Below are 19,181 nucleotides of genomic sequence, written 5' to 3'. Positions count from 1 at the left end.
GTTATCAACCAAAATTCACAGAATGTGAGACTTTATATGTAAATGAAAATCAAAATGACATTCCATGGTAGCAAATCAAATGTTAGTAAATCGTTCTCACTTCATAGGACTTAGCTCTGTATTCCCGAGAATTGAGACTGGCAGTGTTCTTTGGACGAATAACAGCAACATATGCATCTTCTATGTTTTCTGGATTTCCCATTGCTTTACAAAACAAACAAACACAGAAATCCTCTGAAGTACCAAAAAACACATAATCAACATAATCACTTTGAAAAACAATGTTAAAAATGACATGTTTCTTTTCCTATCTTAGAATATATATAATACCTAAAAGGCAAGTCAGAGGTGACTGTATCTTACTAATGAACTATTCAAAATCTTAGCATATAATTTTAAGATTTCCTCATGTTCCTTTTTTCCATTTCTGTGAAAAACTTCAATGGAGAGAATAATTTTGTGTGTCTAAGCTGTGTACGAATCTGCCTTTTGGACCTAAAAAAAAAAGTGATATGATTATAAAATGTCTTGTATATACTAAGAAAATAATGACCACTTATTTTCTATAAATTACACAAGTAAATATCATATTGTTAATAGTTGGGAAGCTAGAAATAGGCAGCTGCCATTGACTCTCCAAAATCTTTAGAAACAACTTTGACATTTGGATGAAGTAAAGTATACCTTACAATTTTCTTTGGAGATGCCTATCAGAGAATCAATAACATTTGGTCAGTTGATAAAATCTTTCTGATGATGACTTAAGAATTTTTTTCCACTTCCATTATCAATTCCCTAGATAACCAACTTTTTCTTCCAAATACATGTTTTACACACACGCGCGCGCGCGCGCGCGCACACACACACACACACAAACACACACAGAGGCACTGTTTCCCCAGACTAATTTTAGTATCCAGGGGTGAATTTCCAATAAGCGTTTGAATTTCAAGCACTTTCTTGGTTGTTTAAAAAAAAAAAAAAGGCAGTGTTGTAAATACATTGTTTAACATATGTAGCACAATTACACAAACCTTTTTTTCCGTTAATCACCTAAAAGAGAAATCAAGTAATCTGTAATCTTCTAAACACAATTTAAAATAATCAATTCCTGTGCTGGTCAACTTCAATTAAAAAAAAGGGGGGGGTATGCTTGGACTCAGGTCATGATCTCACGGTTTGTGGGTTCAAGCCGTGTGCTGACAGCTCAGAGCCTAAAGCCTGTTTTGGATTCTGTGTCTCCCTCTCTCTCTGCCCCTCCCCTGTGCACACTGTAACTCTCTCTCTCTCTCTCTCTCTCAAAAGTAAACAAACATTAAAAAAAAACTACTAGGAAGATGCTTTATTAATACTCATCATTTCTCTGGAATATACGGTACTGCACAGTACACTCACCTTTTAAAAGATAAACAAATGTGATGTAATAGAAAAAAGGCATAACCATGAGGGTCACAGTATTTTGTTTTTACATCATTTAATGTTAACATATCTTCAAAAGATTCTAAAAATTGATTTTCAAGAAATATATATACTTGAATATTTGAAATATGCATATTTCCAGTGACATGAAAGAAGATAACAAAGGCTTAATTAAGTTAGGAAAAGAATAAAAGCTACTAACATATCAGGGCAAAAATGCTAAGGAAGAAATACATGCAGAGGGATTGGAAAAGAATAACTTGAGCTAAAAATAATAGAGAAGGCATAACTAGAGTTATTATGTTCAGATTGAGTTTTAGATAAAAGTTCAAGTGACTAAGTATAGGAAATAGGTGGTACTGTGTTATGGCTCATTCGATTCTGAAAAAATGCTTAGGTATAAATGATAATGTTCCAAGCGCTAAAGGCCTTACAAATATGTAGAAGTAGTTCTTACTTGAGGGTGGTACCCTACCTGGGATCATTTGAAAATATGTAGGGGCATTTCTAGTTTTTCACTTTGGAGAAGGGGAGGTGTACAAATACCATTTAGTGCCCACGGGCAGGCTTGTTAACATTTCTTTGCTATTCCAGACAGTCCTGTTTAACAAAATGTCAAAAATATGTTTATTTATCTTCAAAGAAATGATTTCTCTCTCTCTCTCTCTAAGTTTATTTATTTTGAAAGAGAGAGAACAAGCTGGAGAGGGGCAGAGACAGAAAGGGGACAGAGCATCCATCCAAAGCACAAAGCCTGCTTGGGATTCTGTCTTTCCCTCTCCCTGCCCCTCCCTCACTCTCTCAAAATAAATAAACTTAAAAAAAATTTGCTATTTTAGTACAGATGAACAAACTAGAGCCTTTTACACCAGAGAAAAAGAGAAGATTCAGTGTGTGAATATGGGTATTGTAAATTTAGTAAAGCAGAAGTCAAAGTTGACAAGATGATTTACCAGTTTGCAAAGTACATGCTAGGAGAAATTACCAGCAGTGATCAGAAAGTATATTTTCATAAGTAAAAAACAAAAATTGAGACGTTACCTTAGGTCTCTATAAAATGTTTCTGAGAGAGAAAATGATCCCCTTTCTTTATCCTTAAGCAATGTTTCTCTATCTTTTATTTATTTTTTGAAAAAATTTTTAAATGTTTATTTATTTCTAGGAGAGAGAGAGAGAGAGAGAGAGACAGCGTGAGCAGGGGAGGGTCAGAGAGAGAGTGACAGACCGAAACAGGCTCCAGGCTCTGAGCTGGCAGTCAGCACAGAGCCCGACGCGGTGCTCGAACCGACGAACCATGAGATCATATGACCTAAGCGAAAGTTGGACGCTTAACCGACTAAGCCACCCAGGCGCCCCTCTCTATCTTTTAAACTCATGTCAACTTTAAATAACTAAACAAAGCCAAATCCACAAAATGTTTGTTCACCTAGCTAAAAATCACTGAGAAAGCATATTTTTTTATCCCCACTAGCCAAAGTGACTTTATCAAGTTGTCCTTAGGTTTTATTGCTTTTTCTCAATATAACACTGAATATGTTTTAAAAATAATGTGAATAGTTAACACCTACAATGGTTACTATGTGCTAGACACTATGCTAAGTGCTTTACATATATTAAGTCATTTTATTCCCCCCTAAACCTGATGAAATAGGTATTATTATTGTGATCCCCATTTTACAGAAAAAAAGCTGAGGTAGAGTAGCTAAGTTACTTGACCCTTCCCTATTCTCTTGGAACCATTCACTATTTTAAAGCATTATAACATTAAGGAGAAGAGATGGCAACTAAATTATCAGTAAGAATTCCTCTACAGGGATTTGCTGACCGCTGAAATCTCATCCTTTTGCTAAAAAGAGAGGAAATATTAATAAAGTAGAGCAGAAAATAGCTGTTGGTGCTACTTCTAAGTCAGCTTGCTTTCTCCTTGTTCCTTCAACCAATTCTTCTAATCATCACTTATGAAGGCCAACAAGTGTCGCTGATACTTTTCAAAGACTTTCTGTTAAGAGACATTCTGTTCCGCAATTGAAGATATTTAATAATCTTTAAACTGCTTTTGAAGACAATTACACTAAATACGGCTAACACAGAAGGAACTAAGTAATACTGACATAGGGAACCAAATGAAATCCTACACAGTGAACACCAATGTTATTTAAGGTTATTTGGGGTAGCATAATTTCAAACCTAGTGTATCTAAATATGCTGTATATCAGCTGCCACTATATGGTAGTTCCGCAACCCAATTCTTAGCGGAACCAACTAATACAGTACAGCCTGGTGTGAGGGGGAGAAGATCATGGAATGAGTCGTTTTTATATTGTTTTTAAAACATTTGAATTTTTGTCATTTCCCCCAAATAAGATGAGGCCACCAAAGCAGTTAAGAGACTACAGATTCAAAGGGAAAGAAGCATTTGCAAACAAACTGTGAAGGCGCACAAACTCTCTTAAGTGAGTAAGAAAGGAATGGGAGTGAGATTCTGAGTTAGGCCAGCTAGGTCAATGATCTTTCTTTTGAAAATAAATACACCATAAATAAAAAGCAAAGAAAGCCAAAAGCCTCAAAAGAGAGAAGTACTGAGAGGCGAGATGAGCTGGAATGACAAGTCGTGAATCGCTTTCCCTGAAAAGACAGCAAAACCAAACCAAACCCATTCTGCCTACGTTTTTCCTCCGACGCCACCCGTCAACATCCACTACGGGGAAAGGACGTGCTCAAAGAGCTGCCACCCCAAAAGGGGCTCTGGCTTCTCTGTTACTACTTGTAAGAAATAATCTCCTTGCCTGGAGAAGCTAGATGTAGAGATAGTTCAGCCTCCAACCTCTGTTTTTTCTCGCGGGAGTCTGGTTCTCGCTCCTCCTCGTCTCACCCGTGCGGGCGGCCGAGCACTTCCCGGGCCGCTACATTCAACTCACTGGGTGGGACAGTCACCTGCGGGGCGGGGTGCTGTCACCGCTTTCTCATTCCTCCTTCCTTCTCTTTCCCAGCAGCCAGGCCTAACTTCCTGTGACAGGAAAACCCTCCGTAGCCACCAGAAGCCTCCTGGAGTGTTCGGCCGCGCTTCCCCAAATACGCCTCAAGAGCTCGAGTCTCTGGACTCAGGGGAACTCTTGCCGCCCAGTTCTTTATTGCTCTTCACTCTACTCGCACCTCAGCACCGTATCACACTCGCCAGAAAGTAAGGATTTCCAGGTCTTCAAAGGCCTTTGCGTTCTATCTCGCCGCGACCGGGATGAGGAAACCACTTCCGGGTTTATTCCCCTCGCAGCGTCGCGGTCGGCGGCGGAAAAGCTTCCGGGTCGACGGGCGAGTTGCTGCCGTTCCTGCTGCTTCCCGCTGGGGCTGCGGGCTGTCTGGGGCTGGTNGGGCTGCGTGCGCGCGCGCAAGGCTGGAGCATGAGCCGGACTTGACCGCGAGGCGGAGGCAAAAGCCACCGCCCCCTCTTCCCCTCCCTTGAGTGAGGCGGCGAGGCGGTCAGAGAGGGATGGGGGGCGCCCTCCCAGTCTGAGCCTCGTAGCGGGCGCCTCCGTCTCACGCAGCCTTCCTCGCGGGCCTCTAGTGCGCATCCTCGGCCCCAGCAGCCTCAGCCCGGCGCACCCGGGCCGGCGAGGAAGGGGCGCCCGCCTGGGTGGGTGGGGCGGGGNGGAGCTTCGGGGTCCACCCGACCCTTATCCTCAGCCCGGGAAGTAACCGTAAGTCTCGGCTTCACCGTACGACTGTGTTTGAAACTACCTCAACCCTTTTTTGGGCTCTGAGTTCAGCGCTGCCTAGTTCAAGCCCTCCCGGGTCTCTTACTTATGTGTCTCCTTCCTCCTGTGGAGCATCGTACCTCCGTCTCTCCGCATCCCTGAATAGGCAACATCCTCTGTCGGTCCCATGGGGCTTTTCTCCCAGCTAATTTGCAAGTCTTCGTGGCACGTCCCATCCTCATCCAGATGCATCTCCTTGTCCCTCTGCCTTCAAAGATCTGTGTCCTCCCTCTTTTTCTATCTGTATCCCAGACGTCGCAGCCTCCCCCGCCCATCCATTGAGACGTGGAAAGCCACGGGTTGGGCAAATCTCGTGAGCCAGAGGGTCTTGAGTGGATGGGTGAAAGTGCTCTGCAGGGTTGTGATGGGTGGGGATAGGTGCAGATAGCTCTAGTGGACCTTTATTTTTGCAGCATCTGCCACCGAAACAAAAGGATGGGTCTCTCCTAGACCTTCATTCATCTCCCTTCCTAACTGTGTATAAGCTCTTTTCTGTACATTGCTGTTTGAGTCGCAGGAAATTGGAACTAGAGCTGTAATTAAGCATCTCCTAAGGAGGTTTTTAAGAATTAGTTTCAAAAACTCTATTCACACGGAATTGGTATATTAGACAATCTTATATTGGAATGAACACCCTTTCCAGAAGAGCTTTGCTAGTAGATCTAAGAAATGAACGTAAAAACAAAAGTCCGAGGTTTCAAATATGTTTTCATGTCTTTAAATTTTAGTGTTTTGGGTTTACATTTAGTTCTCAGTTTAGAAAGCATGTGTTTGTGTATGCTGTGATAAATTTTGTATTGGAAAGTTTTGTCCTGTAGTGGTATAAAAAAAAAACACAAAAAACAACCCTACTTTTAAAGATCATGTCAGATTGGTAAGATATTATTTTAAGTCCTTAGTTCCAGAGAGACCATTTTTACTGATTTGGATCAGCCACCTACAGGTGTTACACATTTTGGTGCCAATGACCTTACTACTGCTTCTTAGTGTATGAAAGAAATGAAATGTTTATTTCCAGATTTCCGGCTAAGCATTTTTTCTCTTTGAAATTTAGTTTGCAAAACTGCCATTGCAGAACTTTCCAGAAATTAGAGTAAAAAATAATTGTGATATTGTCAGTGGCCTTCATGCTTTTAACACTTTACAGGGCACAATAGGAAGCAAATAATAATTTAAAAATAATTTAACTTTGCATATTGCAGGTTCTTTATTACTAATCTGTAAACTGTTTTGTAATGTAAATTGGTAGCTTTGTCATTATATATTTTTTTTTCCTGAAGACATAGCCATTTTGTTAGGAGACGTAGATGTGTTTAATGATGATTTTTGCTTGTGGTTTTCTTTTTTTTTTTTTTTTAAATGTTTTATTTATTTCTAGGAGAGAGAGAGACAGCATGAGCAGGGGAGGGTCAGAGAGAGAGGGAGACACAGACTCTGAAACAGGCTCCAGGCTCCGAGCTGGCAGTCAGCACAGAGCCCGACGCGGGGCTCGAACCCATGAACCGCGAGATCATGACCTAAGCGAAAGTTGGACGCTCAACCGACTAAGCCACCCGGGCGCCCCTGCTTGTGGTTTTCAAAACTTTCTTCCAGCACTTGATTTTGGGCTATTATTTGATTTGTAACTTCACATTGTTCGCAGATTTTAGTTTGAAGTAGGCTCAGGAGATGTAGCTCCAGCCGTTGGTCTAGAAGTGTACTTTACTGGTTTGTTTCAGAAACTAAGCACTTGTACAGAATTGAGTGTATTTGCTTTGCATAAAATTGATCAGTTTCCAAATAAAAGTGAGGTAATGGGCCATAACTTGGAAAAGTCTTTTTTTTTTTTTTTTTTTTTTAACCTATTGATCCCTATTATCTTTGGAAATAAAGTGGTATTACACTTTTTCCCTTGCCAGCTGCACTGGGAATTTAGAGTTTTCAGTATGAAAATGTTCCAAAACCATCCAGATTGTGCCATAAGGGTGAACTCTAACAGGTGGCTGCTGAGACAAGGGAGAAAAGTTCATTAGCTACTCTTGTATTCCTGTAGCACTGCTCACTTTTAGAGAGTTGACTTTCTTTCTTTCGACTTCCTTTTCTGAGGTGTGCAAATGAACTTGTGAAAGTGAAATCTGTGTATTTACAATGTACTTGTAAGTAAAAGTTCAAGGTAATTTTAATGTATAAATGGAAAAACTTGAATTAAGTTTATCTGATTCACGGGTAGAATTTAGAAATTTAGAAAATATTTAGAAAAGAGGGTACATTTTCCCTCTTTGAGGATGGATACAACAGTTATTTAGATGAAATTTAAAAATACTTTTCTATTAGACTTTATATGTGACACATTTGCCAAAACAGACTTGAGAGTGACTCTGTTATTTTAAATAAAAAGATCAGTCAGAGGAGTTTCTATGCATGGTTCTAAAATTGCTTATGTATTTTCTTTCCTTTCTCAAAGTGACTTGCTTAGGGAATAGTAATTTTTGGACTCTAGGCTTATTTTTCAGACAATCTCGGACTACCTTTTCTTTTGCAGATAAAACTTCCTTTCATACTCACTTCATTTCAGTAAACCATTTTTGAATGCCAACTGTGTGCCAGGCACTATGTTAGATTCTGGGACTAAAAGTTTAAAATAAGTTAAGGATCCTTTCCTTATTGAATTTGCCAGTCTAGATATTTGACTCTGATTCTATCCATCTGCCTTCACAGACATCTCTAGTGGGTTTTGAAGTCACTTCACTGTATTCCAGGGTTGTTTCATGTCCTTTCAGTGAGAATAAACACATTTAATGCCATTTATTCAGTCCTTGACTCATACTAGCCACCATGGTAAATGCTTTATCTATATCCATATCTATATATCTATACCTATATCTATATCTATGTCTATCTATATAATTTCATTCAATTCATATAATAGTCCTAAGAAGTATTTTATCTCCACCTAAAAGCCATACAGATTCTGATTTATAGTAATGCTGAATGTTGTTTTACTTGTAATATGCTAGGTTCCTCCCAGGAAAAGAAGTTGTAATATAGTTATAGCAATTTTTAATTCTCTAATAATGCTTTGAATAGAAAAATTCTCATTTCATAAATTATTAATATCTTTTATTTTCTAAAACAGGTGAATTATGTACTATCAAAATGTAATTTTCAGTAGTTATTGAAACTTTCGAAAATATAATTTGGAAGTTCATTATGGTTAATTGTATTATATATCTTCAGGCTTATATAACATTTTTTCTTCTGTCAGCAATGGGACCAACAACTTACAAAATGTACTAAAAAATGTGTGTGTTCTCCAGGAAGGATAGGGTGTTGAGCTATATGAAATCTTTTCAGCTTTTAAAGTTTTGAGTTTAACTTTGACACTGTCGAATGTCTTCAAGAGTTTTAATTTCTGCAGTCAAATGTATTTCTTAAGATTTAAAAAGCTTGCTCATCTATTAGGATATATACTTTATCCTAATGATATAGTTCAGTCTAATCTTTTTCAGAGTCTCACTTTTTTTTTTTTAATGTTTATTTACTTTGAGAGAGAGAGCAAGAAAGCATGAGTAGGGGAGGGCCAGAGAGAGAGGGAGAGAGAGAATCCCATGCAAGCTCTGCGTGGCCAGTGCAGAGCCCAACACGGGACATGGGGCTCAATCTCTCCATTTGTGAGTCCATGATCTGAGCTGAAATCAAGAGTCTGACGCTTAACCCACTGAGCCAGGCAGGCTTCCCTCACATTAAAAATAAGTAAATAAATAAATAAATAAATAAATAATGCTTTTATATACTTTTGAGAGAGAAAGAAAGAGAGAGAGAAATAGATGCAGAGGATCTGAAGCAGGTTCTGTGGTGATAGCACAGAGTCCAATGCGAGGTCAAACTCACCAACCATGAGATCATGACCTGAGCTGAAGTCAGATGCTTAACCAGCTGAACCACCCATATGTCCCCCCCCCTCACATTTTTTTTTGAAAATGATCTTCCACTGTCCATTGTTTTCTCCAAAAACCTCATTTCTATTCTAAACTTTTTATTTGTATGTTTGTTTGGTTTGCTTTTACCATAAACTCCCAACAGTTTGCCATTCTTTAAGTTAATGCCTTTGCTACTGGTTAGACATTCTTCTGTTTTTAGGACTATAGAGCTGATAATTATTCCTCCTTCAAGTTCCTAAGAAAGGTAATCCTTGATGTTTTCCTATCCTCAGTCAGGCATATTTTTACTTGACATAGACAGTTTTCCCTTTCTGTGTAGCAGAATTCTTGATACTCGGGCCACTCTTTTCTGATTGGAACAATATTGAGAATTCTTGTTCAAGTATATAACAGTGACTAAATTATTAAATGCATTGGTGTTAGGATCATAAAGATGAGTAAGTCAAGATTCCTTTCCTCATTGAACTGTAAAATGAAAATCCACGAAGAGAAAGGAAACTACATTTAAAAACATGGAGATGCTCTTCTCCAAATAAGCATAAACACATTTTTCTCCTCAATCTGTCCCTTCAGAGTATTGTAAAGGAAAGGGTGTAAATAAACATATTAAGCCAGGGATTTTATTCTGTTTCCTGGCCTCTGGCAGAAAAAGTGATTTACAGAAAAGATGACTTTCTCTGACTTGGCAGAAAGATAACAGAAGAGGGCAAAGAACTCCTATATCCCCTTCCCTCGGATTTCACCATTGTTAATATTTTACTGCATTTCTTTTATTGCCTGTCCTCTGTTTGCATACAAACGTGTGTGTATATGTGTGTAAAAATATATACATACTTAGCCATTATTAGTCTTTTTCTAAACATTTTGGACCAAGCAGCAGATATGGTGTCCCATCACCTGTAAACAGTATAGTGTCTATTTTTCAAAAACAAAGCATTCTGTTATATAACCAATATCTAACCCTCTAAATCAGAAAATAAGCATTGGTACAACACTACTATCTAGTGGAAAGAACAATCTTTCTTTTCTGGTCCAGGATTCTGTCTAGGAATACATTTTACATTTAGTTGTCATATTTCTTTAGACTTCTTCAGCCTCATTTTCCCCTGTCTTTCCTGTCCTTGACAGTTTTAAGAAGTACAGACCCTGAATTCTGTAAGATGACCCTTAGCCTAGGTTCATGTAATATTTCTTCATGACTCCAGTCAGGTCATGCATTCCGGACAGGAATACCACAGAAATAGGTCTGGGCGCTTCTTAGTGCACTGCATCCAGAGGCATATGATGTCAGACTTTGCCACTGCTGGTTATTAAAACCTTGATCATATTGATATCCTTTTGCATTTGATCAATATTTGTGGGGAGGTATTCCAAAATTACGCCAGCATCTTGTTTCTCATCAGACGTCTGTACTACTAGCTTTAATGGGGTATCAGTGAAGACTTTCACTTTAATTAACCACTTCCATGATGATGGCCAAATGATATTTCTCTATTTCTATTATTCCTTCTACTTGTATTAGTTGGTATTTTATTGTAAGGTGGAACTTACCTTTCTCCCCCATTTATTTGTGTATTTAATCAGTAAGGACTCCTGGATTTCAATTTTATTTAATTTGTTGTGATTTGTTACTATTATTACTTATTTTACTGTTTAAATTGCTCCAAATTTAACCCATGGGAGCCCCTTCAAGCTGATTCCTGTGCCTGTTCATCATGCTCCCATCTCATTCATTCTTTATTTCTGGCAGAACATGCTGTTCCTTGTTCGTCCTGTACTTTGCCTCGTCTAGCCCTAGCTAGACTCACCATATCTCCAAGGAGCCCTGTTTGGTGTTTGTTTTTGTAAAAGTTGGTATTTAAAAACAAAATACTTAGTGCGCTTAGTGTGCTCATTGCTACTGGGGTGTCATTACCTATAGGGACTAGGAAATACATGACTGTACAAGTATGGTTTGAGCACATGCACACATATGTAATACACACATATATCCATAATTATTTCTGTAGCTGGGTGTATATATTGTAAAACCGTAAGTCCCTATACTTCCAATTCCAGTCTAATACTCCAGGATTCTTTCTAACTTTCTTCCTTTCCATGTTTATAAATGCCTTCTCTGGCAGTAAGAAACTTGACTTCGCATTAGCCTCAACATAGTTATCATTTGCTCAGTTGTTTGACTTGCCCAGTGTGTTACCATTCTCCCAGCCATGTAGTTCATCTTCTACCACCCTGCATCATTGACTGTTGGGCCTGCTTGCCTGTGTTTTTTTATGGATAGGCAACCACTAACTGGGCCCACAATTCTGTGTAGCTGCCTGTCTCTACACAACACCCATTTTATCCTTGCCTCCAGCCAATTGACTCACACTTCTGCTGGCCTTCCTAACATGTCCTTAGTGCCCTTTATCCTCAGGCAGCATGCAGACTACTTTGCATAGCCCAGTGTTTCATTAGTTAATTTTTAAGTATATTTCCAGGGTATCTAAACATACGTATATATCAGGAAATATATATATAATTGTCCCACATAGAAATGATAGCATACTATATTAAGTGTTCCATGCTTTGTTTTTAAATGATTATATGGTATAACATTGTGTGTGTGTGTGTGTGCGTGTATGTGTGTGTGTACATCCAGGCACACGCACACACACACGCGCACGCACACACACACACCCCACCTACCTATGGTAGAATGATTAATGACCATAAATTCCTTCCATCCTGGTACACATTCCCCTTTGCATTGTGGCTTTGCTACTTCTTCTGTCTAGAGGCAGAATCTGTTTCTCCATTTCGAGTCTTGCTGAGCTTGTGATTTGCTTTGACCAATGAATATGGTGGAAGTGATGTGTAAGAGCTGGAGCTTAGTGCCTAGGAGGCCTTCAAGAGATGATTTCCTGCAGCTGCCATATAAGGAAGCTGGGCTAGCCTACAGGAGGATGAGAGGTCTCTTGGAAGAGAATCAAGACTTCCTAGTGGACAGTATTACCAGCAAACATGAAAGTGGACTATCTTGGATCTGCTCACTCAGCTGGCTTTTTAGCTAAATGCACTCACAGAAGAACCAGAGGTGAAACTAGCAAAAAAACCTGCCCAGCCAACCTATATAATTGTGAGATATAACATAATTGTTTTTGGCATCAAGTTTAGGGTGTAGTAGTAATAGATATCTGAAACCATATCTGTTCATTTTGAACATCTAGCTTGTGTCTTGTCTTCTAGTATGGACAGTATTGCAGTGAGTATCTTGTACATAGTACATATGATTTTAATTTTAATAAATAATGCCAAGGGTGTCTGACCAGCTTAGTCAATAGAGCATGTGGCTCTTGATCTTAGGGTTGTGAGTTCAAGCCCCGTGTTGGGTGCAGAGATTGCTTAAAAATATAAACAAGAAAGGAAGGATGGAAAAGAAAGGGAGGAAAAGAGAGAGAAAGAGCAAGAAAAGTCAGATTATTTTTCAGTAATGTTGGTACAGTTCTTATTGCTATCATTAATGTCTGAGAGTATTTCCCCTACAAACTGACTATAGCTGATTTTTGGGGGGTGGGGGGAGTAAAATGAGTAAAAAAAAAGTTTCTTGTGGCATTGGCACTGAATTCTGTATTTCAATAACTGTGAAGCTGAACACCTTTTATATTTATTGATGCTTTTGATTTTTCAGTTCTACAAATTGATAATTCATATTTTTAATCATTTTTTCCTATTGGATATTTTTTCTTGTCAATTTTTTGGTTCTCTTTGATATGCTATGAATGTAATCCTTTAGCTTTGTTTGCAAATATATGTTGTCTGTCTTTTGTTTTTTGTCTTAGTTTATGGCATCATTTGCCATTTTTTTTTTTTTTTGTACTTCATATAATCATTTGTGTCTCTCTTTTCCTCCATGGCTTCTGCTGTTCTTGCCTTGAGAATTTTTCTCTCCTATCCTAGGTAATATAAGCTTTTTCCTAAATTAAATTTTCTTCCAACTTTATATTGTCTTTCCTATCAATTAAAGAATCATGTTCAGTTGCTCTAAAAATCTAAAAAAATGGTATAAACAAATTAGGGGTATCATTTCCCTTAACTAATGAGAAATTAGAGACAGGCCATCCAGAGCTGTTATGGTGGTTCCATAATGCTGTCAGGAGATCAGGCTCATTTGTCTTTCTGTTCATTCATCAGTAGCAGGTGCATGTCAACTTTTGGTTCCAGGATGGCATTCCAGAGTGAGAAGCAACTTTTTTGTGTTTCTTCTTTAATCATTCATTGCTCTGCTTATTTTTACTGAGCATCAAATCCAGTTTGGTGACTATAATTTCTGGGGATGAGGCCAACACAAAACAGGTCCCCCATAATAGCAAGTTCTTATGAAATATTTTCTCTGTTCTTTGAAAGTAATAATGCTGATTTTGCTTTCTTTGTCATAATAAATGTATGTTCAGAATAAGGCTCCAGAATCTTTTTCTTTAACCTACTGTTCCCCCCCCAAAGTTATTTATAGGCAAACAGGGAAATAAACATGGTTGTATTATCAAATTGGAAACTGATTTTGAGAACATCGGACTTTATCATTATGTTCAATAAGTAATATCAATTAAAGGTGTTTTATGTGCCAGTAACTGTGGTAAACAGTGCATATAAAACTCAGTGCAGTGTGACCCTTGTCCCCCAAAAGTTTACCAGATAATTGGAGAAGCAGAATAAACATTTCATTATAGTATTAGATGGTAAGTTGAGTGTGTTATCAGGTTAGGGAGGCAGAATATCTAACAATGTTAGTTAAGAATTGAGGACCTATTGCTTTTAAGTTGAGACATGAATGACTGGTAGGAGTTAGCCTATTAAGGAGGAGTCTGTTAGGTGCATGGGAAGAATGTTTCAGGAGCTTTAGTAATTCAGAATTGGGCCTGAGTTATAAGAGATAGGGTGGGATTAGATAAATTCTGGTTTGGGCAGAGACTTTACCTTAATTCCTTAAAGGCTGTGAGCCTTGGGAAAGTTTTAAAATGGAATTGGACAAAATCGATTTGTCTTTTGATAAAGGTAAGCGAGTTTTAGTTAGGGAGAGAGTGATTTTGGAAGTGGCTTCTGGAAGCAAGGACACCTATTAGAAAGTTTATCTGATATATTAAAATTTATTCCATATTATGGGTGTCTGGCTCACTCCGTTGGTAGAACGTGTAACCCTCAGGGTTGTGAGCTTGAGCCCCATTTTGGGCATAGAGCTTGCTATAAAAAAGTAATAAAATCTATTCCATAATAGTTCAATATTTTTTGAGCACCTATGTGGATATAATGTGAGTGATACAGAGATATATAAATGTAATTCCTATTCTCAAGAAGTTTATATTTTAATATAAAAGTTTGTATTTTAATATAAACTAGTATAATAACTAAAAACTTGAATATATCAACAAAGTAAGGCAGTATACCAATATTATGGCCTCTGTCCTATAAAATGAGGGTAATTAAGGACTAGAAATAAAACTTGAACCCAGTAGATCTTCATGGCTCCAAAGCTCATATTCTTTCCACAGGGAAGGCTGTGCTACCTGCCACAGCACTTCTTTCCTCTTAACTTGTTTATCAGTATGTTGCTTGTAAGTTACTTCAGAACCCTTGTGAAATAAGATTCGAGTACAATTAAAATGGTTTTCAGCTTGGGGCACTTGGGTGACCCAATCGGTTAAGCGTCCAGCTCTTGATTTCCACTCAGGTCATAATCTCACGGTTTCTGAGTTCCAGCCCTGCCGTCAAGCTCCTCAGTGACAGTGCAGAGCCTGCTTAGGATTCTCTCTCTCTGCCCCTCCCTTGCTCATGTGTTCTCTCTGTTGTATTTAAAAATAAATAAATAAACTTTAAACAAAATTTTAAAAATAAATTTAAAAAATGGCTTTCAGCTTGGGACACAAAGTATCAAAGGAGCTACACCCTAGTTTTCTCTAGGCAGGCTCTGTGTTGAATGGAATATAACCAGGAGGGTAAATGTTGGTCAGAAAAATTGCCGTGTTATTTGAAGGAAACAGTTGTAAACAGTCTTGAGATTCATTTCTGGGAAATTTAGTATTGAACCGATAGGACAGTGGAGGACAAGAGCCTGGCACGTGTGGCACGCCATCTCACTAGATGGCTGCATCATGGTCTTATTAATGTTAAGGGCCCTTTTTTCTAGTTAGTATATAGAGCACAAAATAAGAAAAGGGTATCACTATTGCCAGTAAATAAAGTGGTGATGGTTTTTGTTTAAAGAGCAGCTTGCGCAAGCTGGGGCGGGGCAGAGAAGGAAGGAGAGTAGAAGATCCGAAGTAGACCCGTGCTGTCAGCACGGAGCCTGGTGCAGGGCTGGAACTCAAACCTTGAGGTCATGACCTGAGCCAAAACCCAAGAGTTGAATGTTTAACCAACTTAACCAACCAGATGCTCCATCAACGATAGTTTTTGATGATGTATATATTTGTATTTCCAGAAAACAGAAGGAAAAGTAAACACTATTCTATATCTCTTTCTGTCATTCTTATGCCTTACTTTATTTCAATCTGTTAAAGGAGCTATTTTGACTCAGCCCAGGTAGAGATGGCTGGAGATAATAATTTTATCTTTTGGTATCTGTCCATCTCTGTTAGGATGTACTTGCCATGTAATGTCTATAGGCCCCAATTTTCTTACTTGTAAGTTGATACACTTGGATAAAGACAGTTGATGCTTGAATAACATGTGTCTGAATACAGGTCTATTTGTGGATTTTTTTGGATGAATATAGCAAAGTACTGTAAATGTATTTTCCTTATGATTTTCTTAATAACGTTCTCTTCTAACTTACTGTATTGCAAGAATACAGTATATAATACACTTAATGTATGAAATATGTGTTAATCAGGGCACCTGGGTGGCTCAGTCTGTTGAGCATTGGACTTTGGCTTAGGTCATGATCTCACGGTTCATGAGTTCAAGCCCCGCATTGGACTCCGTGCTGTCAGCTCAGAGCCTACTTCACATCCTCTGTGCTCCCCTCTCTTTGCCTCTCCCTCTCTCTCAAAAAAAATAAACATTTAAAAACTATATTATTAAAAAATCTGTATCAATCAACTGTTTATATTATTCAGTGAGGCTTCCAGTCAACAGTAGTTTATTAGTAGTTATGTTTTGGGGGAGTCAAAAGACTGTAGGGTCGGCATTCCAACTCCCATGTTGCTTAAGGGTCATCTGTAATCTTCTGAGGGTATTTCTTGCTCTTGAATGTGACTTGACATGACAGCTACAGAATTATTTTAAAAGTTAGTGTATGATATTCTGATTGAAAAAACATTACCCTTTCTGTAGAGTAAGGAGGACTAGGAAGGAAAGTTAGAGATTGCACTGAGAACTTGGTATCCCAGGATGGAGAAAAACAAACTTAGAGGGAGGTGCTGCTTCTGATTTTTTAACTATTCACACTCTTTGAATGTGGCTTAAATGTCAGATACATATAGTCAGAAGTGCAAAATAGTTAAGATTCTTATGCTCAAGGACTATGTCTAGCAGCTTTTCAACTGATATTCCATAAGAGAATTGACCCATAATGTTCTGAGCTAGAAGTTCTCAGAAGTTTACAAAGTATTGGAATCACTGGGAGGGCTTGTTAATGCATAGATCACTGGGCTCCACCCCCAAAGTTTCTCATTCAGTCAGTGTGGGGTGGAACTTGAGAGGTTTTATTTCCAAAAATGTCCCAGGTGCTGCTGATGTTCCTGGCATCTATTGTATGAAATTAATTTATTTCTCTCTTAGGCCCCTAAAATAGTACTAGTTGTGTACAAGCAGTGGGAGAATTTTAAAAATTATTCCTGAAATCATTTTTCTGTGTTGAGAGTTCTTTATTTTTTTAACGTTTATTTGTTTTATTTATTTATAAGAGAGGAAGAAAGAGAGCAGGGGAGGGGTAGCAAGAGAGGAAGACAGAGACTCCCAGGCCGACTCTGTGCTAACACAACATGGGGCTCGAACTCATGAACCATGAACATGACTTGAGCCAAAATCAGAAGTCGGACACTTAACCAACTAAGCCACACAGGCGCCCTGTGGCCAGAGTTCTTTAGATGAGGAACTCTGATGGGGGAGATAAAATGAAGGAAATTAACTATAATTCCAAACCTTCTCTTATAAGTGAAGGTAAACACATGGGTGTATGGACATAAGATTAATAGGTGTAGGAAGGATTGGAGTGGGGAAAAAACAGAGTTCAGGTCCATTTACTTAGGGACTTCCCTTATTTACCTGTTATCTAGAATATGATTTAAAGAGACCTCTCTTCATTTGGAATTTTGTGCCCTTAAACCTAGGGTCACATCAGCCACTTGTCAAAGACCAGTTTTAAATAGAGCATGTACCATAATGTCAGTGTGCCAATGTGTAACCTAAAAGTCATGTAGCTTATATGTCTGCGTGATTCCTTTCACCACTTTCCTTTTTATACCGTTCACTCCTTGATGTTGTTTATGTATACTTCTTTCTCCCTAACTGAATTTCTGGCTTCTATTTTTTGAATCCTTTTTAACGTGTATAAATCAGTAGTTTCTATTAGATTGTCAGGAGGAAAATCTCTGTATTTTAAAATGGGGAAAATATGTACAGAAAACATCAGTGGGTTTACACTTAATATTGAATTGCTTACACAAACAGTATACAGTCTGTACATTGTTAACTTCCAAACTGTATCTTTAGCCTAGACTTCTCTCCTCATCTTCCTACTTGTATATTCTTTTGCCTACCTGACATCTTGTAGGCCTCTCAAATGTAATATGTTCAATTTTAAACAGATTCCCCACCTTCCCACTCACATTTTCACCTCCTGCAATCATCCCTTCTCAGTAATGGTAATTCTAGCCTTCTAGGTGTTCAGGCCAAGAACCATGGAGTCATTCTTTTCTTCTTCTTCTCCCTCACTCCTACTTCCAATCTGTCAGCAAATTCCACCCTTACCTTCAGAGTACATCCAGAATCTGATCAAATAATCACCACCCCCAACTCTACCTCCCAGGTCCAAACTACCATCAACTTTTACTTGGATTACTACAGCTATTTCCTAAGTAGTCTCCCTGCTTCTAGCCTCGCTGCCTCTCCCATTAGTCTTCTAGACAGCTAGCCAGGGTGATCCTGTTAAATCTAAGTCAGGTTTTTCATTCCTTTCCTAAAAGCCCTCTAGTGGCTTTTCTTTCTCTTTTTACTTTTCTTTTTTCTTTTTACCTAGCAATTAATGATGACCCTTTGAGACCCTCAACAATCTGTCTGCCCCATTACTTTCTTCACTTCATATCCTATTCCTTTCTTCCTCACTGTATGCTACAGTAATACTGAACTCTTTTCTGTTCCTTGAATGTATTGAGCATGCTCCTTTCATTGCCTGTTTCCTCTGCCTGTAATACTCTTTCCCCTAGATATCACATGGCTCACTCCTTTACCTATTTTACTCAAATGTCACATTCCCTAATCATCCTTTGAAAAATTACAGCATCCCAAAGCCCCATCCCCTTCTTGGCTGTGTTGTTGTTGTTGTTGACTGTTGTTAAAAGAACATCTTACATGAATATGTTATCAACTCCATGGGCACAGAGATTTTAGTTTATTTTGTATTGTTGTATTTCCCTACTTGCCTGGCAAATGGTAGGTGCTCAGTAAATATCTGTGACATGAATTATGATTTTATCTGCCTAAAGGAGTATGCCTTTCCTTTGAAAAATGCACCTGGTAATTATGTGCTTCTAGCATAAGCTACCAGTCACTGACTTACAATACTTATTATTCGGCTTGTCCCATTACTAAAAGTGATACATTCTATGCCTGTCTTGTTCAATTTGAAATTACTGTTTGACTATTTTTTATTGCAACATACAGTTTGCATAAATTGTAGTTCCTAAATTCATGTATTATCTTGGGAAATAATTAGGCATTCTTTAATCCTTTGTAAAGTATATGAATTATTCATTGTCCTTGGATGTGGTGTTTCCTAACAGTCATAGTGCTATTTTGGTATGCATCTTGCTTCTTTCATATTTTTAAAGAAAGGTCAGTACCTGTTTCCCCTTATAAATCTGGATTGAGAGCATTTGGTCCTGCTTTGATT

General features: G+C 38.3%; 2 protein-coding genes across 10 annotated transcripts in view; one reads left to right on the top strand and one right to left on the bottom strand.

Moving 5' to 3' along the window:
• KRIT1 (KRIT1 ankyrin repeat containing) overlaps positions 1-4,482 on the bottom strand; it is a 38,718-nt gene extending 34,236 nt beyond the window's left edge. The window contains exons 1-2 of one of the 7 annotated variants that reach the window (XM_077776252.1): positions 4,206-4,482; positions 101-204 (exon numbers count right to left, since the gene is read on the bottom strand). In XM_077776252.1, the coding sequence (XP_077632378.1) occupies positions 101-202 (102 nt within the window). In that variant the 5' untranslated portion in view covers positions 203-204; positions 4,206-4,482. Of the gene's footprint in view, positions 1-100; positions 205-330; positions 733-4,205 lie in introns of those variants that run through there. The other 6 variants (XM_077776253.1, XM_077776256.1, XM_077776254.1 and 3 more) reach the window with 6 other exon arrangements.
• A 22-nt stretch (positions 4,483-4,504) lies between these two features.
• Positions 4,505-19,181, top strand: part of ANKIB1 (ankyrin repeat and IBR domain containing 1) — a 135,233-nt gene continuing 120,556 nt past the window's right edge. For 2 of the 3 annotated variants that reach the window (XM_077776249.1, XM_077776247.1), the window contains exon 1: positions 5,065-5,114. The gene's annotated coding sequence lies outside the window, so the exon portion shown is untranslated. Of the gene's footprint in view, positions 4,601-5,064; positions 5,115-19,181 lie in introns of those variants that run through there. The other variant, XM_077776248.1, reaches the window with a different exon arrangement.

This window comes from Crocuta crocuta, unplaced genomic scaffold (assembly GCF_008692635.1).
Source record: "Crocuta crocuta isolate KB4526 unplaced genomic scaffold, BGI_CrCroc_1.0 scaffold37, whole genome shotgun sequence".
Lineage (NCBI taxonomy): Eukaryota > Metazoa > Chordata > Mammalia > Carnivora > Hyaenidae > Crocuta > Crocuta crocuta.
The sequence above is the reverse complement of the archived record's forward strand: the minus strand, read 5'-3'. Positions and strand labels throughout refer to the sequence as shown.